Raw genomic sequence first — 18,425 nt, 5'->3', positions numbered from 1 at the left:
CTCGAACTTTCTCTCAAGCACAAAGTGTCTTTGCATATTTCACATTAAGAGGAGAACAGGATTTGGTCTTAGAGAACCTCCAATCTCCCTGTTGGCTACAGCCCATTGGATTCTCAGCTGCATCAGAAAGTCCAGTACAACAGAAACGGTGATACAGTTTAAAAAAACAAAGAGCATGCTTTTTGCAAAGTGAAATTGAGCACAAGAGTGGAAATTCGGGGCTTTGCAGGCTAGTGGTACAGACAAATATGTGGAGCAAGACTCCCAGAGATACCTGATTTCCGACGTCAGCAGTGACACTGGGGAACGAGATGGTGTCCCGGTCCTCCTGGGGTACCTGGTCCACCTTGTCCACCTCTTTCTCCTCATCCACCTGCTCCATGTCACCCATCTGGTCCATCTGCTCCACATGTTCCACCTCAGTTTTGACTTCAAAGCTCGGCAAAGATAATGGTGCTGAGGAAGAAAAGACAGTGGAATTCATGATGAAAAAAGCAAAAGTACTAACACTATCAAACAGATTACACAAATTTCTCTGTTTATTTCCTGTTATAAATTATAAAAACAGGAAAGTCCAGTTTTATTCCACATTAATGATTAGGTGTGCCAGGTACCAGGAGTAATACAGAACACTACTTAAAAATCTGTTCATATTTGAGGGACTTTTCTGGTGGCGCAGTGGTTAAGAATCCGCCTGCCAATGCAGGGGACATGGGTTCGAGCCCTGGTCCAGGAAGATCCCACATGCCACGGAGCAACTAAGCCCGTGCGCCGCAACTACTGAGCCAGCGCTCTAGAGCCCATGAGCCACAACTACTGGGCCTGTGTGCCACAACTAATGAGCCCACGTGCTGCAACTACTGAAGTCTGTGCACGTAGAGCCTGTGCTCCATCCACACAAGAGAAGCCACTGCAATGAGAAGCCCGTGCACAACAAAGAGCAGCCCCTGCTCGCCACAACTAGAGAAAGCCCACGTGCAGCAAGGAAGACCCAGCACAGCCAAAATTAAATAAATAATTAATTTTTTAAAAATTGTTTAAAAAAATCTGTTCGTATTTGAAAATTAAGTAAAAGAAGGGAATGTCTCACTTTACCTCCATCCATCCAAGCATAAGCAGGCACCCAACCCATTCGTGTTAAGTGTCTTTTCTTTATAAAAGTTCTTTTGGCTCTGCCTCTGGAATTTGGTACCTTCCAACTGATAAAACCAAATCAAACCTAGTCATAAATCACTTCTGTAAAACTAGGTTTCCCAGAATGTGGGATCCTGGGAGTGCCTGAAGCACTCTTGGAGGTGTTGTGACATGACTTTCCTTCGGCAGCCACAAAAAGCAAAGTGGAGAACATTATTTGAATAATGCAAAATTATAGAGTCATTTCAGAAAAGAGTTTGGCAGTTCTCTTCACACGCACTTCCCATATGACCCAGTAGTCCCACTCCCAGGAATTTACCCAAATGAATTAAAAATATATAGGCACACAAAAATCCTCTATGCAAATGTTTACAGTAGCTTTATTTATAATCACCAAAGCTTGGAAACAACCCAGATGTCCTTCTTCAGGTGAATGAGTTAAAAAAAAAAACCACACACACAGAAAACACTGTAGTGCATTCATAAGATTAAGTACTACTCAGCAAGAAAAAAGGAATGAACCATTGACTCACACATGTATGAATCTGAAATTTATTTTTTTTAACAAAGCCAGACCGAAAAAGGCTAGACATTGTATGATTCCATTTACATGACATTCTGATAAAAGGAAAGCAGAGATAGAATGCAGATCAATAGTTGCCAGAGGATGGGGGACAGAGTTTGAGTTCAAAGAGGCAGCACAAAGGAATTTGGGGGGTGACATAACTGTTCTGTTTGGTACTGTGGTGATGGATGTATGACTCTTTGCCTTTGTCAAGAACTGCACACCCCAAAGAGTGGATTTTACTGTGCGTAAAGTAAATTGCTCTTATACATTTTTGAAATCACAATAATGGGTTCATGGACTTTGTCCCCGTTTTGTTTTGAAAGGATTTTTTAAACAAAGCTTTGAGATTGACAGCAATAATGGAAGAACTGTTAACTAGAATATTTCAAAAATAGAAGCATTACTTCTATATGTGGACATTCCACAATACAAGTATGATAAGGTCAGCTAATTGGAGGACATGATTTGCATTATGTATCCACCACTGCTTTAAGTTTCGTATTTTTTATACAATTATATTTATGAAATGTCTTTAATATTGAAACTCCTGTAGTAAGTATCATTGTTTTTGAGAGACTATCACTTCGCCCTTTACTAAGAATTCTTTTTATAGTACAGTTTTTAAAAAACAAGAGGTTTCCTTGGACTGCAACTACTATACCATAGCAGAAGAGGCTGCACAAGTATGAGAAGATAAGATGCTACTCCTCCTAGGACTGAGATCTAGCACCAATCTATAGATTAAAATTAAACGGGAGATTTACAATGTTTTGTTAGTTTCAGGTGTAAAGCAAAGTGATTCAGTTATTTATATATATATATATATATAAGTTATATGTATATAATATATATATACATATGTATATGTATATATACAGATTCTTTTCCATTATAGGTTATTGCAAGATACTGAGTATAGTTCTCTATGCTATACAGTAGGTCCTTGTTATCTATCTATTTTATATATAGTGGTGTCTTATCAGTTAATCCCATACTCCTAATTTCTCTCTCCCCCCAGTTCCCTTTGGTAATCATAAGTTTGTTTTCTATGTCTGTGAGTCTATTTCTGTTTTGTAAATAAGTTAATTTGTATCATTTTTTTAGATTCCACATATTATATTTCAATAAAAACTTTAAAAAATTAAGTGGGAGAGAATAATACCATTCCGAAGCACTTGAACCATTGATAAGATATTCATTTTCACTGCTCTCAAATCATCATCTCAAAAAATTTACAGAAGATGAAGAAAGTTAGAAATCACTCTTGCAATTTCACACCATTATAAATAGAACATTACCTTCATTTGAAAAACTGTAACTACTCTGTAGGCCACTATTTTTCTTCTGAGAGTCCCCATCCAAATGTCCAAATGTACCCACCTGGTGGTTCAGGTATGGTTTCCAAGGTGGATGTGCTGGAGTCATAATATGTAAAAGACTTTCTTTTAATGACACGAGCAGATTCTTGTGATCCATACTGGTCAACCATTACAACATTAACTCGACCCTAGGAATTTCCAAAAGGGATGGAGAAGATGACATTTCAATTTGGTGACAAAGATATACAAAACAACAAGAAACTGGCAGAACACAAACTTTGCTGTGTTTCACTTCATTTCTAAGATTGTTTCAATAAATTGAATACCTAACACAAAACCATCATGAAACACGTACTTGAAAAAAATTGCTGGAAGATAACAACAAAAAAAGATTATGGGTGCCACATGCTATCCAACGTCAAAACTCAGAAGAGAAATACAGTATAGATGTGTTAAAAGCACAAGCATAAGAAAACTGTGTGCCAACCAAAGGCCGTGGCTATATATATATATATATATATATGCACTGCAGAGGTGCTGGTAGCATGCCGGTGCAGAGAAGTGGGAAGGCTGTAGGAGAACTACCCCCACTGATGGGGCCATTTTTCTAGAGGTCCTGCATGTACAGGCTAGGCTTAGAGAAAGGAGAGGATGACTGGGGGGCTGTTTAACCACTTCATGTTTTTTACACAAATTAAAGTTGAAAGTATTAGTAGCAAAAGTACCTTTAATATATAGTAGCAGAGAGATGGAAGTGGCCCTGGGGAGCTTCTAGTGCAACTTCCCCATTTGATAGTGTCAAAGAGGAGAAGGTCATACAGCAAGTTAGGAGCAGAGTGAGTGATATAATCCAGTGACTTCAAATTCAGCACCACTCTCCCTAACCCTAGTACCTCACTTTAAGCCATTTTTTACTTTAAACCATATACATTATATTCCCATTTAGTGATGCACTTCCATTTCCGTAACAACTGGATCCTTTCTGAATAGGCTGGGGCTCACTGCTCATATGAAATTTAAGTAACTGGTTTATCAGTGAAATCTTGTACATCTCTGCCAAAAAATTGTTTGTTTGTGTGTTTGTTTGTTTGGGACTGGATTAAGACATAGACTCATGCTCATTTTTCCTTAAGGAAGCTGTTTGTTGGAGCACTTTCATCCAGATCAAATCCCAGCATTTGAACTTCAGGAAATTGTGCAACTTCACTGTTCAAGTACATTGTGTTTTGTACTCTTCAAGATAAGCAATATGTTTCTGGGGATGTGGCAATCTTTTCATTATTTAGAAAGATATTCTGCTGGGGTGGTATTCATTGAGATAGGATATGACCTCTCTTTCTGTGTCTTCTTGCTTCTGCTCTTTATCATAGCCATATGTCAATTTAATCACTAGCTCCTTGCTTCCTGGATGATTTTCAATAGAAATGTATATACTTGGGTGTTAAGATGTCCATTTTTGTGCATTCATAATTTTTAGCCCATCAATATAAATGCAGTGAGCTTAAATGATCTCAACTGATGGAATCATGTGCAGTAATACAAAATGGCTTGGGAAAAAACAACGCAAAGAAACTATTTTGAAAGCTAAAAGATTCCAGTTTAAAATACAATTTAGGACGAAGGCCTGAAGATAGTCTTTCAAGAGAGGCAGCTAGAAGCTAAAAAGAAAGATGAAATGAACATGCATACATGGGGGCAGGAAGGCAATCGATAAGCTTTTACAAGTTCAAGAGGAGTTTTGGATTCACTTTTACTCCATAACAGTTTCCATGAACAATACACTAAAGGATTTTAAAGAGAAGCATGGCCTTTGAGGCTAGACACAGAGCAGGCTTCCAAGGCAGCCTCCAATACCTGATGCTCTTGTGACCTAGAAGGGAGTGTACATTGTGGGGGTGGCACTCCAGAAGTATGTCCCCCAATTTTCACATTTTCCCCTTGATTAGCTTAATGTCAAACGTGTTCTGCCTAATTTTTAAGAGATGCTTGCATTTTACTTTTTGGAAAAAAAAAAGTGCCATAGGGCTTCCAGTCAAGATGACAGATTGAATAGCCATGGGGAAAACCCTAGGTAAAATAGAATAGAATTTTACAAATGCACTCCTTTAAAAAAAAGGACAGAAATAAATTAAAAGTCATAGGAATGATCAAAAGCACGATGAATAAGCTCTAGAGAGTAGAGGTCTACTGGACAACATTGTACCTATAGTCAACAATAATGTATACTTAAAATTTGTTAAGAGGGTATATCTCATGTTATGACTCTTACGGCAATAAAATAAATTTTCTTTAAAAATAGGGTAAAAAAAATTCTCTCTGGAGAATTCCCTGGTGGTCCAGTGGTTAGGACCCGATGCTTTCATTGCCAAGGGCCTGGGATCGATTCCTGGTCGGGGAACTAGGATCCCACAGGCCACACAGTGTGGCAAAATAAATAAATACATAAAATAAAAGATAAAAATAAATAAAAATAAATAAAAATAAATTTTAAAAATTCTCTCTGGATCCCACCACTTCTCCACCTACTGCTCTGTTTATGTGATTCCCTTGAGAGCAAAACTTCTCAAAGGGAAGTCCTCAACATCTCCAATTCCACTATCTTCTCTTAAACCTACTCAATCAGATGTTATCTCCCTGCCCCCATCTATACTCCATCAAAACTTTTCTCTGAGTCAGCAATGGCTTCCAGGTCCTAAATCTAATGGTCACTTCTGAGTCATCAACCTACCTAATCTATCAGCAGTGTTTGGCACTGTCATCATTCCCTCCTCCTGGAAATACTTTCTTCACTTGGCTTACCTCTTACCTCACTGGTCTCTCCCTCTCAAGTCTCAAGGCTGAGTCCTTCTCTTCTCTCTGATCTCTTAACGTTGGGGGTGCTCCAAGCTTAGTCCTTCGTCCTTATCTATATCTTTACTTCCTCCCTTGGTCACTTCATCCAAGTTTTTAGCTTTAAGACCCATCCATGTTGATGATTCCCATATCCTTATCTCCAGGCCAGCTCTGCATTTCCAATTAACTATGTAGTAGGCTTCTCAAACATTTTCAAAACTGAGACCCTGTATTACACCTCCCAACAAACACTCCTAAGCCTGCAAATTCTTCCCACTGTTTTCAAAGTTAATGCAATACCATCCTTCCAGTTGCTCAGGTCAAGCACCTTAAAGTCATCCCTAACTTCTCTCTCTCTCACACACATTTCATCTGATGTCAGCAAATCCAAGGGCTCTATCTTCAAAATATATCTACAAAGAGACCACTTCTCACAATTTCCACTGTTACTACCCTGGTGCAAGCCATCATCATCATCTCTCACTTGGACTGCTGAGACAACCTCCTAACTAGGCTCCCAGTTTCCACTCTTGCCTCTGCTCCCCACAGCCTATTCTCAACATAGTGACTCTTTTTAATAAACCAAACATATCACATCATTCTGCTCACAACTCTCCAATGGCTCCCGATTTCATTTAGAGTAAAATCCAAAATCCATACAATGGCTTCCAAGGCCCTACTTGACCCAACTGCCATGACATCTCTGACTTCATCCGTACCTACTCTCACTTTTGCTCACTCTGCTCCAGCTATTCCTCTAAATACCAGGCATGCTTCCACCTCAAGGCCTTGCACTGGTTTTCCCTCTTCTTGAATTTCCCCCCAGATATCTTCATGGCTAGCTTTCTCACCTCCTTCAATCTTTGCTCATACTTAACACTGCACTCCCCCATCTGTTGCATTTCCAATCCTTTGCTTCCTACTCTTTCTTCAATAGCTCTTCTCACCTTCTAATATATGATTTGTTTATTTACTATACTTATCTTGTTTATCTAAGTCTATCTCCTCCTGTTGGAATGTAAGCTCCTCTAGAACAGGAATTTTTCAGTTTTGTTAACTGATGTATCTACTCCCCTCACCTAAAACAGTGTATGTTACAAAGTAGGTGTTGAATAAATATTTGGTCAATGAATTAATAAATGAATCTAAAATGGCCTTTAAAACTAGGTATGTTTAAAATGCTCAAAAATATAAAGAAAAGGAAGTCATGAAACAAAGAATAGGACAATATGAGAAAACAAAGAGCTTTGATTTGAAGGCAGATGCTTCACTGTGTAGGAAGAGCATAGATATTGGGACCAGACAGGCCTTGGTTTTAATCTGGGCTCTGCCACTTATTATGTAACTTTGGGCAAGTTTTTCAATAGCAAGAATCCAAGATTCACCATCTGTAAAACTGGAATAATAACGCCTTGTAGAGTTACTGTGGGGGTCAAGCACCTAGTCCAATGCTTGACACGTAAGTCCTCAATAAAACTTAATCCTAAGTACCATGTCACGCCCCCCACTCCGGACACCCCTAGATTGAGTTAGGGCTGACCTTCTTAGACCACTTTCTGGATACAATAAGTATCTGCTGAATGAACACATGATTAAGTGCTTAGCACACAGTAGGCGTAAAATCAATGGCAGATGCTTTCATGATTGCTCCCTAACTCAGGTTTGTCCTGTCCTCCTCATTAACACATAATCAGCTTGGGCAGAGTGCTTCTGAGTCTGATATATACTATGGCTCTCCTGCCCCACCCAGCCCCTGGTACATGCTCAAAGCCAGCTCCTTCTAAAGAACAGTCTACCAGCTCCAGGCACAATGGATTTGAGTGAAAAAGCAACCTGATAATGTACAAGCTCCAATTTTGCCACAATGCCTGCGTAGTGCAACACCGTCCAGGAACAACAGATCTCTAGGGATGGATGACAGAATGTCAGAAGCTGGCAACACAAGTCACCTAAACTCATCATTTAAAATAAAGTATTTGGGACAGAGTCAATTAGGAAGAATTTGCTTTGGATTGGCATTGATGCTACTACTTAAAGCCACTGCTGTTCAAATGGTGAGGTGGTGGTTTTGTGGAAAGAACTTTGTTCTCAATACATCGCCTTGTTCTCAACTCCTTGCCAGTTAACAGCTGTTCTCAACAGAACATGCCTTTTTTGAATACAGCATTGTCCATAGTAACAGCTGACAGATCAAAATATGATGATCCCTGGCAGGGGCCAGTGTATACTTTGTGTGGTTTTCCTCATGTTTCTTTTGCTTAGGTTTAGTTGAGATCCTTGAATCTCTGGATTTATAGCTTTTATCAAACATGGACAATTCTCTGGCCATTATTATTTCAAATATTTCTGTACTTCCCTCTACACTTCGGAGACTCCATTTACACATATATTTGGCCACTTGAAGAGTTTCTAACAGCTAATTGATGCTCTTTTCTTTTTTCTTGTTCTTTTAAAACTTTTTTCTCTTTGTGTTTAATTTTGGAGAATTTCTATTGCTTTGTCTTTAAATCCTCCAATCTACTAAATCTGCAATGTTTAATCTGCCATCAGTCCCATCTGGTGTTGTTTTCATTGCTCAAATTTCAACTTGAGATTTTTCCCCATCTTCCACGTCCCTACTTAAAATTCTGAACATACGTAACACATATGTTAATATTCCTGTCCACTAATTCTAAAACCTGTGTTTGATCTGCGTGAGTTCCTATCGATTGGGCTTTCTCTTCAAGAAGAGTTACATATTACTATTGCTTTTTTTGAATGCCTGGTAATCTTTGACTGAATGCCAAATATTGTTAATTTTACCTTCTGGGGGTATTGGATAATTTTGCATCCTATAAACATTCTTCATCTTTGTTCTGGAATGTAGTTAAATTACTTGATTTGATCCCTTTGGTCTTGCCTTAATGATGTGATAGTCAGAACCAGAGCAATAGTTAGCCTAGGGCTAATTTTTCCCTATAACTAAGGCAAGACCTTTCGTTTCCCATCTCTTAAGAGTCCCTGTCCTTTATTGCCTGATGTCCATTATCTTGAAAACTGTTATTTCATATATTTTTGTCTTTTATTTTTGGCTGTTTTGGGCAGGAAAGTCAATCTAGTCCTGTCACTCCATCTTGATTGGAAACAGAAGTCCCTCAATTCCATAGTATATTGTACAGTTACTGAAATGATTAAATTTGGGACTGTACATAGGTAGAATTTAGTGATAAGTGAAAGCCAAAGGGAATGGAGTATTAGGCAAGCTATCATTATAACTAAGTAAAAAACAGATGTGATGGTAGACTGATACTGAATGGAAATTAGCAAAATTAAATAGCAACTATGCCATTGTGATAAGATTATGATTTTTTTTAAAAAAACTTACCTTTCAATGTTCAAATTACTTAGGTTTTATAAATTTTATAAAGTGAGAATTTTTTTAATCCAACTTTCCTCAGAACATTAAGTTGAAGGAATGGATTCTTCACACATAGCACACTACAGATCCTGGGTAAATATTTGTTGACTGACTGATGAAGTCCGGCTGTCAGCTGTGTAGATGTCAGATTGATGGCCAGAGCTATATGGATGCCTTGGCCTTTTTTCCTAGCATAGCTGAAAATTAGTTTGTGTGTAAACAGAGCACTGCTCTATTTAAATTAACCTTCTTCTACCTCATTTCCTCACTGTTTCCTACTGTCTTGAACAGAATGCTAGGTTAAGCAGAGGTACGTCTCCAGAAGGGAGAAAGTTTTATCTACACAGAAGTAGCTTGTTGAATGAGCAAGAGTTGGAAAATACAATAGAAAAATCAGCACTTCATATTGAAAATATGTGTTCACAGCATCTCCATGTTACAGAAGAACTTAAATACCTGCATAGTCCACGGAACATGAAAATCCTTTCAAGCAAAATCACATGGAAGCCTGAAAACCAAAGTGAGAGTCTACACATCCAACCTGTTGATACTGTTCTTGAAATCCCTTTACCAGACATTTAAAGAGTGCTATAAAAATAATAGAGTGCTTTAACATACAGTATTCATTTGTGCATCTAATATTTATTATGAGCACCTACTATGTGTGGCCAGCCCTGTTCAAGGTATTTGGTGATGTGCTGATGAACAAGAGTACCCTTGCTCTCACAGAAGTTTCATTCTATTGCATGAATACAGACAACATATTAACAAATGAGGTTCCTTTGAGCATTATCATATATCTTTATGAGGTAGCCTGGCAGAGATTATTACCACTCCCATTTTACAGATAATGAAACTGAGGCTCCCCATGGTAAAATAACATTCCCCCAGTCACATAATTGGTAAATGGCTGAATCAGGAATTGAACCCTTATCTTCTGATGTGTGGGTCGTCTTTTCTCTCTGTAGTACTGTCACCACCGCAGCGAACCAGCCTAGCAGATATGTTACATGCACCCATGGAGTGACAGGTAAGGTGAGACTATCCATTGGGAAGGTTTCCTAGGATGCTTTTTCTGTTCTTCTATATCTGTTTTTCTTGCAGTTTGATCTTATCTCCCAGACTAGAATTTAGATCATTGAGGGCAGAACCAGGTGTCATATTTCTATTAATGTGTATCCCTATAGAATTCTCTAGATGAACGTCTGGTGAATGGATAATTGGATGATACATTGAATGGCTTAAGAAAAAGATGGAGGCAGGACTTCCCTGGTGGTGCAGTGGTTAAGAATACGCCTGCCAATGCAGGGGACACGGGTTTGAGCCCTGGTCCAGGAAGATCTCACATGTCGCGGAGCAACTAGGCCCATGCGCCACAATTACTGAGCCTGCGCTCTAGAGCCCGCGAGCCACAACTACTGAGCCCACGTGCCACAACTACTGAAGCTCACGTGCCTAGAGCCCGTGCTCCACAACAGGAGAAGCCACCGCAATGAGAAGCCCGAGCACAACCACAAAGAGTAGCCTTGGCTCGCCACAACTAGAGAAAGCCCGTGCACAGCAACGAAGACCCAACACAGCCAAAAATAAATAAATAGATAAGTTTATAAAAAAGAAAAGGAAAGGATGGAGGACAATCCAGATTAATTAGGAATTGGGTTCTGCCCATAATGGGCAGATGACTCTGCCATCTCATGATTCTACTCATATAGCCTACAGTAGCAGGCAGGTCACTAACCTCTCATTTCGAAATGCACTCACAAGTCAAAAAGACCTTGAACAATGTCTGACATAGAGCACAGCTTAATTCTTTTTAAAGCTACTACAGGGATCATTCTAAGCATGGCCATTACTGGCTCCCAATAAGAAATGGCTACAAAAAGGCAACTGTGTAACACTGCTCAAGTGCTATGCCCATATGGGATATTTCTTGAAATTAAAACCTATGTAGGACAAGGGAAGCTGAATTTGCCACCCCAAATTATGCCTCCTTGGCATAAGGATTATTTTGAGCTGGTTATGTTTAAGAAACAGCAGACAGAGGAGAAGCTCTGAAAACCAACAGAAGTTACTCTACTGTAAGAGATACTTCCATTTGTAAGTGTGTCTTCCTCTTTGCACCGGGAAGAAAGGGATGAGTTGAAATTTCTAGGAGCTCTTATCAATGCAGAAAGCCAGAACTCAAATCTGCATAACAAGCTTCCCCACAACTGACTCCCCGCCCCCAACATCTTCTTTTATCTTTAGCTGAAAATGGCCTTTAAGCTGGTAGCTTGAGCCATTTTGGAGAGTTATGCAGTATTCCGGGGTCTCTCCCACGTATACAAGGAGATGTACATGTTATTAAACATCTGTTTGTTTTTCTCCTGTTAATCCTGTCTTTTTATTACAGGGGCATCTCAGCCAAGAACCTAGAAGTGTAGAGGGAAATTTGTTTTCTTCCCCCACCTTGGCAACACACATTAACAAAAGAATCAACATTATGGGAATAAGGGTCCAAGCGTTTACTCTATGTACTCAGTGCACGTACTTCTGAGGCAGGAGCATCAGGTTCAGCATGCAGAAGTTCCATTCCAGAGCTGCTTCTTTGGCCTTGAACACTTCTATAAATAAGTGAAAAGACAGATGGTAAACACATCTCACTTGCCATTTAAATCTAAATTCTCTATAATACAATAAAAATGAGGGTCTGTTAAAGAGAAAAACCATAGGCCCCAAATGGCATCGCTTGCGCTAAAGTCCATGATACCAAACCCAGATTTAATATCTACCTAACTTTAGTTTCAACCTTTACCACAATGTAATCTTAATTACAGTCTGGAATTTCCTGGTCAGCACCAATTAAGTAATCTGTCACATGGGTCCTCTCTATCCCCCAAGGGAAGAAGAGGCAACCTGCAGGATTAAACCCTTGACATTACTCTTCTCCCCCAAAAGATGTCCTGGCCTAAAAATAATCCTTTCTTTTCTTTTGCTAATAACTCCCTGGCCCCACCCCTCTTCCTATAAAAACCTTCCATTCTGTACAACCCCTTGGAGCACTCTTCCCGTTGCTAGATGGGACGCTGCCCAATTCATGAATCGCCTAATAAAGCCAATTCGATTTTCAAATTTACTCAGTTAAATTTTGGTTTTTAACAGTTCAAATAAGAAAAAAAAAATCTATTTTTCTTAATACATAACATCATCAATCTTTGACGTGTCACTTTTCCTACAGAGAAAGTTGTTCTGCACCGTATCTATAATAAAGTAAATCATCTGGACCCTCATTAGAATGAAGTTTTTTTTTTTGAAGTTTTGAACTTTATTTCTTTATTTTTTACACAGCAGGTTCTTCTTAGTTATCTATTTTATACATATTAGTGTATATATGTCAATCCCAATCTCCCAATTCATCCCACCACCAACCCCCCAGCCACCTTCCCCCCTTGGTGTCCATACGTTTGTTCTCTACATCTGTGTCTCTATTTCTGCCTTGCAAACCAGTTCATCTGTACCGTTTTTCTACATTCCACATATATGTGTTAATATACAATATTTTTCTCTTTCTGACTTACTTCACTCTGTATGACAGACTCTAGCTCCATCCACCTCACTGCAAATAACTCAATTTCGTTCCTTTTCATGGCTGAGTAATATTCCATTGTATACATGTACCACATCTTCTTTATCCATTCATCCTATGATGGACACTTAGGTTGCTTCCATGTCCTGGCTATTGTAAATAGAGCTGCAATGAACATTTTGGTACATGACTCTTTTTGAATTATGGTTTTGTCAGGGTATATGCCCAGTAGTGGGATTGCTGGGTCGTATGGTAGTTATCTTTGACTTTTCCCTCTTTCTCAACTCTCTTCTGATTTGTATGAAAGTTTGTTATTACTTTCTGTCTGCCTTTTCTACCTGGTGTATTTCTTGAAGGTGGTGTGCTTCCTTTGAACCTCTTGTATCCCCAGCACCTACCACAGTGAAGAGCATTTACTAGGTGTTTTCATGAATATCTGCTGAGTGCATAAAGGAATAAACAAACTGACCAGTTAGTTCATTAAAATATTTGCACATTCCTCATCCCAGGCCTGCGCAGCTTGACACAATTATTTTCAAGGACCAGCTGAGGCTTCCATCTGTTCCTTAAGAGCAATTAAATGACTCCATATTGACTTCTAAATACTAAATATCTTTATGCCTGAGATAAACAGCATGTGAATGAATGTCTAATATGGTATCCACTAACTACATGTGGCTAAATTAAAATCAAAATTAAATAAAATTTAAAATTTAGTTTTTCAGTCACAGCAGACATATTTTAAGTGCTCCATAGCTACATGTGGCCAGTGGCTACTGTATTAAACAGAACAGATTAAAGAGCATTTCTGTCATCAAAAAATGTTCTATTGAACAGTGTTATATCAAAGGATGCAGTGGGTGTTACTGGACAAGACGCTAACTTTGACAAGAAAACATTATGAAGCAATTAGGTTTTGCTTTAAATCCACTGGCTTGAATACTGAAAATATAAAATAAAGAAAAGCAAAGTTTTCCAAATTCTTCCATGAATTTACATTTCATACTCCTCTATATGTCAATATAGACGGCAAATATTTGACTTAAAATCAGAATGTACAAATAACCAATAAACACATACATTGTTAATGAAAAGTATTGAGGAGTCTTTCATACCTAACCAGTCTATGCATGTATAAAATAGAGGGTTTGCAGTCACATCCATTGCTGGTCTTTGGTTAGGAATGGATACAAACAGAACTTTCCTTTTACAAATTGCATCAGTTAATTTTCAAAAAGAAAGAAAACGATCAAAGAACACTTTCCTAGCTATATTTACATGAAAAGAACAGTTTCTAATTTTACGAAGAAAAGTACCTCTGTCTCATTATGTAAAATCTCAAAATGTTACTCTTAAATTGGGCCCTTAATGTTTTTTACTCTTTTTGAATCTTTCCCCAAGGTTTGATATTCATTGGTTAAGTAGTCAACGCTGCTGAATTACTTTAATGGAAGGTTGTTCTTGGCTCAGAAAAGCATCTACTTCTACTTGCTATATAAATGAAACTGTAAATATGAAAAAGACGCCCCAATGAATACTGTCCTTTCATACGTCAATGAGGCACAAACTAAGGTGTGTTTTGAACAGTTGTGGCACAGAGTCAGGAAACTGATGACAGTAAAAATATAATCCTAAATGTCTCTGCTTGTTTAATTTACAGCCGAGATGATCTAATCTGAAGCGATGGAAGAAAGGAAAACCAGATTTCCATTTCTTGGTTACAGGCTGTGACCAAAGTTTAAGGAGCTAATTTTTAAGATAATTCTAACCAAAGCTACTCCATAGGCTCACAGAGGAAACCCACTACCACCCCATGTCTGAAATGTGACATCTTGAGTCATGTTGTAGGTATCCTCTTTTCCTTCAGGCCCAACTGCATCTCAGCCATCTCTGGCAACTGCATTAGTACTAGCATCTCCGGAGCCTACCTGTCCCCAAGAGTCACTATGCACTTAAGTGGTTCCTTAGGGATCATGCCTGAAATGGCCTCCTGTTTTCCCCAGCCCCCACCATTGTGCCTAGTATGTCAGAGTTGCCATGGAAGATGGAGAGAATTTGGGGGTCACACACACTTGGGCTCAAACTTCAGCTCTGACACTTCCTAGCTGTGAGACCTAGAGCAAGCCTCAACTTCCCTGAGCCCCAGTTTCCCAGTGCTTAAAGTGAGACTCATAATACACACCTTGTAGGTGTCTTGTAAAGATAAAATAGTGTTTGGAAAAAAGTGCTTGGTAATCTGTACCGTCCAACATGAGCCTCTCAAACGCCCTCATTAGCCATTCTCCCTTTGATCGCTCCATTCCTCTATGTTTCTTCTCCACTTAAATATATGATTTAAGACGTATAAGACTGTAATTTGCTTCAAAATGTTTCTTTTACGATTTTAATTCTCTTCTCGAGAAAATGTGTTCCTCAGAGATGAATTCTGCATGTGCTATCATTTATTCCTTCAGAGCCAAGAAGCAGACTCTCCAGTGCTCATGTAAGCAGACTGGGATCAAGAGTTGATATTGCTATCCACCACCTAGACCAGTACTCTCCTTTGGGCAGGGATGGAGGGATGAAGAGGGGTGTTTTATGGCTACAGGGCTCTGCATACAATTCATTCTTGTCAATAACCCCTGAATGAATGTAAAAACTGATCCCCCCTATTGAAAAATAACTACTCTGCTTTTTAAATATTTCTTCTCTTTCAATATAGCTTCTTTCAGTAAAGAAACCATTGGAAAATGTCATCTTAATAGACTTAGATGATCTGAAGACTGAACTAGTTTATTTCAGGAACCTTATCCAAAGGCAGATAGGCAAAGGAGATGATTTTGATCAGTTCAGAAAATCAGTAACTTGAAGTGAGTGCTCATCCATCACCTTCAGTTATCGTAAGGTAACTGTTAACTAACCCTGCTCCTTACCCACCACCAATCTCACCTCTGACTGGCAGGGGAGATACCATCATTTACTGAGTTCCTATCATGTGGTAGGTATCTTACACATATTATCTTTTTGGATCCTAAAGTAAGTCAGTGGTATGTGTTTTGTTTTAATTCCCACTTTACAGATGAGGAAAATAAAGCTCCATAAGGTGAATAATGTATAAGGTCTGTAAAAAATTAATAAACAGAAAGGTCATTTAGGTAGAGTTGGGAGACAAGAAGGGGGCGCACTCACACCCTGTGACAACAACAGAGCACAACAGGAAGAAGAAAGACTCCTTTTATTTCCTGGCAAGGACTCAACCAAAGAAAAGCCATGGACTCTTTGTTTACTGTAGCCCCCCCCCAACTCCCTTTTCCCCTCTATAAAAGGGTTCTCCTTCCCTTGCCGTGCAGGGGTTTCTAAGTGGCTAGCCATAGTTGCAGACTCCAAATTGCAATTCTCTGCTGATCCCAAACAAATGCATCTTTGCTGGAGAAACATCTGGCTGTCTAGTTGTCTCAGGTCAACACTTTGCTTGCCCTTGCAGGGACCAGAGAATACTCACAACGGCTCCAGGACTGGTGAGCAAGCCGGTGTGGTACCTACACTGAGCCCATTGTTGTTCACTGTTTTTCTCACCAACCCTGGAGTTTGAAGGTATGTCTTTCTCCTGGATCTGGGTTCACACCCTCTTTGCGTCTGAAGCTCTCCAGGCGTTATTCGGTATCTATATTAAGGTTTCATTTTTCTGGTAAAGGCCTTGTTCTGTATACGGGTATTCATTTGGCACTTAGGTCTGATCTTGAGATCAGATCGCTTCAACCAGAGCTGGCTGAAAATGCTTTTGGCCCAATTCCATCAGGAAGGGGCTGCTTCAAATAAAACTGTGCCAGTTCAGCCTTCAGCCTACTCCTTTGAAGGGCTGTCTTCTGGAGACTGGCTTTTAGAAGAACCTTCAGCGTGGCTCCTGCAAAACCAAGCTATTTCCTTAAGATTGGCTGGGATTCGCTTGCAAGCTGTATGCATTGAGCCATTTGTGCTGTAAGCTGTTTAAGCTGTTTGAAAACTGTTCTTTACAGGAAAAACCTCTAGGAGATGGGTCCCAGTTATCTAAGTATTTTGTGGGCACCCCCCGCCGACAGGGACTCTGGCCCGTTTTATGTTGAAAAACATTTGGTCCTTCCTCATGCACATTTCTAACTAAATGCACTGACCTGACCAAAGGCAATTTAGAATATCCATGGCCATGACGGGGAACTTTTGAAATCCCCACACTTAATTTCCTTAAAACTGAATTGGACTATAGTAGCTCAAAACTTTTCCAGGACTGAGTGGAATGCTGACTTCGATTGGTATTTTGAGGCTTCCCAATATTATTAGGAGTCTAAAATTGCCTCTCTGCAAAATAAGATTTTAAGATTAACTGAGGCAAACAAAGGATTATGGACAGATCAAATGGCTCCCTAAACCTCAGACTCTTCTTCCTTGGCTTCTTTGTCTTAGGTTCTGCCTTGGCACCATCTTGTCTCTCTCCCTCACTTCCTCATAGCCTCACTTCCAGCACCATCTTCCTCCTTCCCTTCTACGCCACCTATGCCTCCTCTACACCTTCAAATCTCCCATACGAATTCTCCCACCAAACTTTCCCTTTTCTCTGAAACTCTCTCCACTCTCTTCTCCTCTGAACTTGTCAGGACCTGTCCCTTTGAAGTTAAGCCTTCTGAGGATACAAAGGCTTAAACCATTTATTTCTCATATTCCTTGGACTAAAGCGGAACTGCAAGCCATAGTCAAAGGCTTTCCCAAAGTAACCAAAGATCCTCACAGATTTTCTGAAGAATTTAATATAGTCATTCAAACTTATCAACGTGGTTTCTCTGCTTACATGAGCTAGTTCATATGTTTGTCTGTGAAGGCCAGGCCCAGCACTAGATGAAAACCACTAATGGGGAAAATCCTGAAAGGTCTCTAGAATTACAATGGGGAGACCAACCCACTGACTTATTATATGATCAGGCTCAGGCAATCACTAGGCAACTTTGTGAGCAATTCCCAGGGCTTTGCTAAAGCCTGTTTATTGGAACAAAATTCAGGCTTGAACACAAAAATACAACAAACCTGTTCATGAATATTATAACTGACTTCAGATTATTAAAAACAAATTCTGGTCTTCCTTCAGATGTCGATTCCACCTGGGTAGCTTTTAATTCTATGTTTATCAATGGACTGAACTGAGACATTTTCCTCCTAGTAAGAAGGACCAGGATGGAATGCAAAACTATATCCACTCCAGATTTAATTAATCTGGCAAACCAGCTCTCTCACACTCTAGATAAGTCACCTAAAAGGAAGGCCACCAAAATTCTTAATCTTCAACTCAAGTAAATAAAGGCCGCTAAATGAAACCAAAACCCTCCCAGTTTCTGCTATTACTGCAAAGGGCCAGGACATTGGAAAACAGATTGTTACAAATTTAAGCATTTTAGGCACCTTTAGCCCTCTAACCAGCCTTTTCAATGCTCTCCTAACCCCCAGTGATGGGCTCTGAGGAACTACAGGGGCTCTTCCTAATCCCATTAAGAGGGAGGCCTTTGGGACTGCCCTGGTGGCGCAGTGGTTGAGAGTTCGCCTGCCGATGCAGGGGACACGGGTTTGTGCCCCAGTCCAGGAGGATCCCACGTGCCGCGGAGTGGC

General features: G+C 39.6%; 1 protein-coding gene across 8 annotated transcripts in view; it reads right to left on the bottom strand.

Moving 5' to 3' along the window:
* PASD1 (PAS domain containing repressor 1) overlaps positions 1–18,425 on the bottom strand; it is a 121,009-nt gene that overhangs the window by 12,176 nt on the left and 90,408 nt on the right. For all 8 annotated transcript variants that reach the window (XM_079911564.1, XM_079911565.1, XM_079911566.1 and 5 more), the window contains 3 exons: positions 11,781–11,853; positions 3,083–3,209; positions 275–456 (listed from right to left, as the gene is read on the bottom strand). In XM_079911564.1, the coding sequence (XP_079767690.1) occupies positions 275–456; positions 3,083–3,209; positions 11,781–11,853 (382 nt within the window). The remainder of the gene's footprint in view (positions 1–274; positions 457–3,082; positions 3,210–11,780; positions 11,854–18,425) is intronic.

This window comes from Stenella coeruleoalba, assembly GCF_951394435.1.
Source record: "Stenella coeruleoalba genome assembly, chromosome: X".
NCBI classification, from domain to species: Eukaryota; Metazoa; Chordata; class Mammalia; order Artiodactyla; family Delphinidae; genus Stenella; species Stenella coeruleoalba.
This window is presented reverse-complemented; position numbering and strand designations above follow the sequence as displayed.